The sequence below is a fragment of the Osmerus mordax genome, chromosome 6, assembly GCF_038355195.1.
Source record: "Osmerus mordax isolate fOsmMor3 chromosome 6, fOsmMor3.pri, whole genome shotgun sequence".
In the NCBI taxonomy this organism is placed as follows: Eukaryota; Metazoa; Chordata; class Actinopteri; order Osmeriformes; family Osmeridae; genus Osmerus; species Osmerus mordax.
Window position 1 is genome coordinate 8,588,041 of NC_090055.1, and position 7,059 is coordinate 8,595,099.

General features: G+C 55.4%; 1 protein-coding gene across 1 annotated transcript; it reads right to left on the bottom strand.

The window, feature by feature from the left end:
- Window positions 1–76: 76 nt before the first annotated feature.
- On the bottom strand, window positions 77–6,801 carry pnisr (PNN-interacting serine/arginine-rich protein). The gene is given in 17 exon segments (XM_067238621.1): window positions 77–461; window positions 993–1,024; window positions 1,027–1,050; window positions 1,053–1,142; window positions 1,144–1,225; window positions 1,227–1,448; window positions 1,450–2,092; window positions 2,201–2,398; window positions 2,836–2,889; window positions 3,760–3,859; window positions 4,016–4,168; window positions 4,318–4,508; window positions 4,690–4,849; window positions 5,191–5,423; window positions 5,623–5,805; window positions 6,097–6,218; window positions 6,773–6,801. Coding segments are annotated over 16 exon segments (2,484 nt in total). The 5' UTR covers window positions 6,185–6,218; window positions 6,773–6,801; the 3' UTR covers window positions 77–430.
- Window positions 6,802–7,059: the final 258 nt, after the last annotated feature.

Here is a 7,059-nt window from a genome sequence, read left to right on the forward strand (position 1 = left end):
ATAACTTGATTAAAACAAACATTTTCAGGGAGTTATTTGGGTCAAAGTTGGTTCAAACAGACCAGTGCAGACAGGGAAAGGGACCATTTCACTTTTATTGGATTACATCAACATTGTGATTTCTGTTAATTCTGTTATGGTTTAAAATAATACACCTTTAGAGATTCTACACACTTACAAAGCACTTTGCTTTGCATGATACAAGGCAAAACCCTAGCATTCAAAATGTCCTGTTTTCAGGCTTCACTTAAAAAGAACACATATTTACAAAGTAGAAGGGGGAGAAATGGAGAGGAAGATGGGTGGAGAGAAAGAAAGAGAGCGGGAGGGTAGGGGGAGGGGTCTGGAGAGTCCACCTACACTGTTGCCTCGACAATGAGACAAGCCTGTTAAACTCATGGAATTTAAGAGGGGCACAGACATGATCTCCTCAGCGTCGGCGACGAGACGGAGACCTGGACCTGGAGGAGAGACGCAGGAGGGGGGGGGGGGAGGGGGCCTTAGTGCTGCTCCTCTCTCTCTCTCTCTCACGCACGCACACACACATACTCTCTCTCACAGAGTAGCAGACACACGCTTAAAACTCTACAAATACGCACACACAGAACAAGGACAAGCATATAGCACACCCCAGACAGGCCTCGCTGCTCTCTAGGGCTCTGCATGAGGCAGGCTGGGCAGCTGAACAGCACGGAGCTCGTCATATTAAACACATAACACATGGGGCCTAGCGCCCCCCTATGAACGGGAGGTTAACTATGCTGGTGCAGAATTGTACAAAAATGGCCATGATTATCTGAAAAGCGAACGGTTTCTAGGAGGTAGTTTTCAGTCTTCAGAAAATGTTTTTCAAAAAATAGACCTTGAGTGAGAGCCCTTGGCAATAGTTCTTACAAATACCACTGGCTAAAAGGCCTTGACGCATACATCCAGACACACAATAGAGACATAGATTATAAGAAAAAGAGGGATGGAGAAAAAATGAATACTACCTTGATCGTGACTTAGACTTGTGTTTTGCGGCTTTGCCTTCTTACCAGACCTGTGAGAAACGTTTCCGTCGACCTGGAGCGACTACGTTTGGATTTTCTAGACTTCTTCTCTTTGCTAAGCTCAGGGCTAGACCTGCTGGCCTCGGAGTCCCGAGTGTCTCTTGCTAGGCTTGGCGGAGCCCTTCTTACTGGCCCTGCTCTCCTGCTGGGGCGCCCTGTCGCTCGGGGCTTTCTGCCTGCTCGCTCTCCCTCCGCCTCCTGGACTTCCCGTTGCTCTCCTCTACCACTACGTCCCTCTCTTTCTCCCTGGCCTTCTGCTTGTCTTTCTTCCTGTCAGGACTCCTTCTCCTTCTCTTTTCTTCTTCTTGTCCTTGTCCCTGGCTGCGGCTCCTGTCTTTCCTCCTCTCCCTGTCTTTGCTGGAGGCCTTCTGCTTGTGCTTGCTGCTGTAGCTGTCCCCTGCGCTCTCTGCTTCGCTTCCTCTCCTTCTCCCTCTCCCGCTCCCGCTCCTTTTCCCTCTCTCTCTCCTTCTCTCTCTCCTCTCTCCTTCTCCCGCTCCCTCTCCTTCTCCCTCTCCTTCCCCCTGTCTCTCTCCCTGCTGCGGCTGGCCCGGTCCTCAGACCTGCTCTTGCGCCCCCTGCTGGCCCGGCGCTCCCTTGAGGAGCTGCGTTCGCTCCGGTCACGCCTCCTCTCCTGGGCCTTGTCCACCATGGCGACGGCGGGAGCCCCGGCTGCCGCTGCGGCGGCTCCCTCGGTGGGAGGAGGAGCGGCTGCTGCGCCTCCTCTTCCTGCGCGGGGACGAGGAGCGCGAGGAGGAGCGCGAGGAGGCCGAGGAGGAGGAATGGGAGGAGGAACGGCTGCTGGAAACGGCTGGAGCTGGAGTGGGAGGAGCTGCTGCGTCCGTTGCTAGGGGAGACTGTGCCGGCCCGCTTCCCTCCTCGCCCCGCCCCCCTAACCTCGCTGGCTTCCTGTTCGCTGCGTGACCTTCGCCTCTCTAGTGCGGGCTCCGCCTCCCTCTCCCTGACTTCCTGTTTTTGCAGACTGTCTAGCTGGCCCTCCACATACTCAGCCCTCTCTCTGCTCACTCTGTCCAAAGCCATTTCTGTACAGGAGGGATGAAACACAGTCACCACGGTTACCTCAGATAACGGTACGTCATACCAAAACTATTAATATTTTGTTTGTTTTCGTCATATTTTGGTTGCCTCACCCCGGGCTATGGCAGCCTCCTGCGCCTGCCTCTCCAGCTGGGCCTGCAGCTCCCTCTCCTTGCGGCGGAAGGCGTCCTGCTTCTCCTGGATGCGCAGGTGCAGCTCCTCCTCGTCCGTGTCCGACGACTCGGAGGCCCCGGGCGCTGGGCGGCTCCTCGTCCTCGCTCTCCTCCGAGCCCGTAGTCCCCCCAGTCCGCCTGCCACAACAGAGCCCCCCCGCCGAGTGAGCACAGAGGAGCCGCCAGGCCACAAGACTCTCACACACCCCATCCCCCCCCAGTCCCACCACCCCATAGACAACCCCCCCCCCCCCCCCCCCCCCCCCCCCCTGTGGCTTGTCTTCCTAGCTAAGCTTCACCTGAAAACCCAGACACTTACTGTTAGCAGGCATGCATTCTGAGTACGACATCTGAGTACTACACACTACACACTGCAACCAACACCCAAAAACTCTTCTCAAGTCTAGGAGAGCCTGCATCGGCCTCGGTAATGACTAGAAACAGCTGCGACGAGACTAGGCTGGAGCTCTGAGACCACCTTCCCCCACATACAACACTCCGCCCTCCCACCCCTCCCACCCACCCCCTCCCCTCCCGCATCCCCCCCCCAGGAAAGAAAGGAGGGGGGTACTCACTCAGGCCAGTCAGAGAAGCCAGTGCGCTTGACTGTGCCAGCTGTTTGGCAGGAGCTTTTGATTCACATCAACAACAGGAGCAACATGTTAACACACACACAGCCCACCATAGTCTGATCATCAGAGCCAAGAGACAACGCACGGTCCGCACGGCGGCCCCGGGGCGTGCGTGAAGAGACACAAGGAGAAACACAGTGGAGAGAAGAGAAGGGTTAACAAGCACAACAACAAAAAAAAAAAAAAAACACACCAAAGAAAACAAAACAACGACGACAACCAAAGTTGCGTCACACATTCAAACTTGTCAAAACATGGCGGGACGGGAGAGTCAGTGCAGCACTGGCCACTTCGGTTGTCTGTGTTGAGGGAGGGGTGCGGCGGAGGGGGGGCAGGGGAGAGCTGCTCGGAGCCGGCCTGCGGTCAGAGGCTCCGACTCGGGGTGCTGAGGAGAGTCTTAGCTGGCACGAGGACTCATGTGACATCCCGGGCTCTCCTCCGCTCCCCCTCCTCCCTCACTCCCTCCCTCCCCTCATCCACCCATCATCCACTGCTGCCGCAGAGGCTGGCTGAGGCTGTAAGATGGCGCCACACGACTCAGCCAACCTCGTACACACAGAAGGCTGCACTGGGACACTTCAAAAGAGACTGTGAACACAACACACGGAATGTACACGCTCTGCAGACTGAGAGACTGGTGTCTGGGAGTCAGGCCCGGAGGGCTGTGTGGGGGAGAGAGAGAAGGGCCGAGGCAGATTGGAAAAGAGGCTGGAGGGGGGAGTGGGGGGGGGGGCAGGGGGAGGGGGGTGGTGACGAGGCTGGGGAAGGGGGTGGAGCAGGGGGGGCAGGGGTGGTGACGAGGCTGGGGAAAGGGGTGGAGCAGGGGGGGGGCAGGGAGGAACAGAGAGAGGAGGGGACGGAGCGGACCTTTGGTGGCTTTGCGGTGCGTGTCTCTGGCCACGTGCTGGATCTCCTCGTTGGTCACCTCCAGCAGGATCTCCGTCAGCAGGGTCTTGGTCAGGACCATCTGAGGAGAGACACGGAGCGCTCCGGCACGTTAGAGCACATTCTACGGCAGGTGCCGGACACATGATCGGCTTGGCTCACGTGTTGTTAGTTCAATCTAAACACGGCTGGAGCCTAAACACCCGGGGAAACAAGCCTGACGCGCGGTGAAACGTACCAATTGGAAGTCTCGCTCTTCATCGGTCATCTCTGGTTCGCTGAGGCCTTCCTGGGCAGGGGAGGGGCTACGGCTCCTCGCATCTTTCTTTGCGGGGCCTCTCTCCTCGACCTCCCCGGCCTCTTCCTCGTCGCCCTCCTCATCGTCGCTGTCCTGAAGCAGGCAGAGGGGAGAGAAGATGGCCATCAACAACCACCACGGGGTACCACGGTCGCCATGGGGAACGCTATCTAGGGGCCGGGGTGGGGGTGAACATGAGAGAGGCTTGTGGGGGTGTGTAGCAGGAGAGAGGGCTCTCTTACGAATTTGCTCTTGCGGGGGATGCGGGGGTCTCCCTCCTCCTCCGGCGGCCCGCCTGTCTTCCCCTCCTCCTTGGCCATCTTGGCCCTCTCCTTCTCCATGCGATCCTTCTCCAGCTTCTTCTGCTTCTCCCGGTCCATCTTCTCCAGGCCCTCGCGGATCCACGCCGGCAACGTGCGCCTCTTCACCGCGTCTGGGGACGGAGACGGCCGTTTCCCAACGACACAGTCGGGTTAAGCGGGGGGGGGGGGGGGGGGGGGGGGGGGGGGGGGGGGGGGGGGGGGGCGTGGCGTGTCATTTTGAAGGCAGTGATGGTGTTTTGTGTGTGTGCAATATGTAAGCTTGTGTGTGTGTTTGTGGTAGAGGTCTCTCACCCAGAGCAGCAGCATTGTCCTGCTTAACAGGCAGCTGGATGGGGGACCTCTGGCGGTCCCTGAAGCCCGGGGGTCTGTCTCGCCTGCCCTGGGGGGGGCCCTGCCAGTAGGGGGGGTGGAAGCCTGGCGGGGTGGGGCCATAGTTGCCCGCTGCTCCATGCTGCAGAGAGAGAGAGAGCGAGGAAGTTATCACGGGAGCTGGTCCAGCGAGACTGGCTAGAGCAGTCTGGAGCCCTGGGAGGGCAGGGGGGGGTTCATTATATTACTTTCAGCTGCCCCCCCCCCGCTTAGCTACATATCGTTTAACTGCCGGTTCTGTGGCTAGCTGGACATTTACACTCCTCATCATCATCATAATCATCATCACTGCGAAGAGAGCGGCTGTTGGGACGACAAACAAGAGACTCCGGCTACGCCTCTCCGCCTACAGAACCCACTCTTCTGAGAAAAAACCCCCCCAAAAACCAAAACTCAAGGTTCCTCCTGTGCATGTCTGCATACCTGATAATCAAACTGGTTCATGGCCATGGGGGCCGTGGCGTAGCAGTCGGGCTGAGCCCCATACCCATGGCTGTTCGGGGGGTAGGCCCCGTGGGGACCGTCGGAGCTGAACTCCAGGCTGTCCTGGCTGTTGCTGTCCTCCGAGGGCGCCACCACATCCATAGGTCCCGTCCCCGGGGGCATCCAGGCCTGCTCTGGGGGTGGAGGGGGGGGCTGGCTATGCATGCTCCATTCTGGGGGAGGAGGGAGACACACGTACAATTTACAGACATGTCATATACCAACAAAATAGAAATTGCTAACTGTGTGTTTTTGGTTAGCTGCATGCAAATCTGGACCCGCGATTCAGTTTGAAGCTAACGTACTAATTGCTAATTATTATTAATTAGCATTGCTAATGCTATACTCTGAGGATTTAAGCAGGGTCTCTACCAGGCTGCCACATCCGGCCGAAGGTAGGGTCGGCCTGGAAGGGCCCATGGTTGCTGGGGGGTGTTGGGTCCAATCCAGGAGGCTCCTGGCCATTGGGCTGGAGGTTTGCCGGGTCCACGGCCGGGCCTGTAGAGTCCTTCTGGGCGATCCAGGCTTGGGCTAGCGCGGCCCAGTCTACCTGGCCTACAAATGACAACCACAGGAACAACGGTGAGTTTGTTCACTTGAGAGGAGTGTGTTTATCACAAGACTTGACTTCAAACATCAGCAGGTGGTTCGAGGTGGTTTATGAACATGTTACTAGCTACATGTCTAATTTCCTGCAATGAGAAAGTATAGGAGGCCAAAGTTCTTGTCATTTCTACATGCAACTGTGTGACATAGCTAGCCACAGTAGCTAGCTCAACTTGGTGATGAGTATCTCTATCCATCTCTGGGCTTCGTGTAGGGTTCTGAGTAGGTGACATCACCCACCTGGGTCCTGCTGGTGCTGGAAAGTCTGCATCCACTGCTGCTGGCTCAGCGGCCATTGCGGCCAGGGCTGACCACCCTGGTCCCACATCTTGCTGTGCTCACTGTGGTTCCTATCTAACAACCTGGGTAGAGATATCATGTGATCTGTGTAAGGACAGACAGGGATCCGTGTAGGTTATTAGGTTTCAAAGCTAGTTTCAAATACAGTAAACAACATACGCAGACGTTTCTGATACCTACAATGATATAGCTATATAGCTAGCCAGCGAGAGCTAACTTGCTACGTCAACTGTTTACAGGTCGGGCCAAAATGAACCAAATTGCGTTGTTTGTTTCGCGATGATTTGTTATGCATGCATGTAAAATATGCCAAGATACACTTCACAACTATCCATATGGCTTACAGTGAATTATGCATTAGCTATCCTGCAGTGAGACACATTTCTGGGCCTTATTGAAAAAGGCTTTAAGCGCATTAAATTGTAGCGACCTAGCTGGATAGATGAACGGCCCATGGAAGCTACGCTAGCAAGTAGCATGGCTAACGTTGGCCAATGATTTGAAATCAGTAACGTGGGCTAACAAATGTTTTAGAATTGTATTAGCCAACCATAAAAGCAACTGAAATCCTACACCACAAAGTAGGCTCGTCTCAACAACAATAATCTTTTCCCACCTCTTCCAAGTTAGCTCTTCCGCACCGTTTAGCTCTCAAAATGGCTACAACCTGGAAATAGAAATGTGAAGGAGGTGCTTCAAATCGCGACTAGCACGAGCAACGGAGATTACGCGTGTCCGCGAGAGCATGCTGCAAACGCGCAGTACATTAACACCCTCGCATCCGTAGCCTCCACAAAAATGTACAAATTACAATGTAGTTATTTTAAAAACAAATCTGAAGCGCATACTATTACACTCTAGCATGATGAACATTATGTTCTGATAAGAAATTTGAACATATGG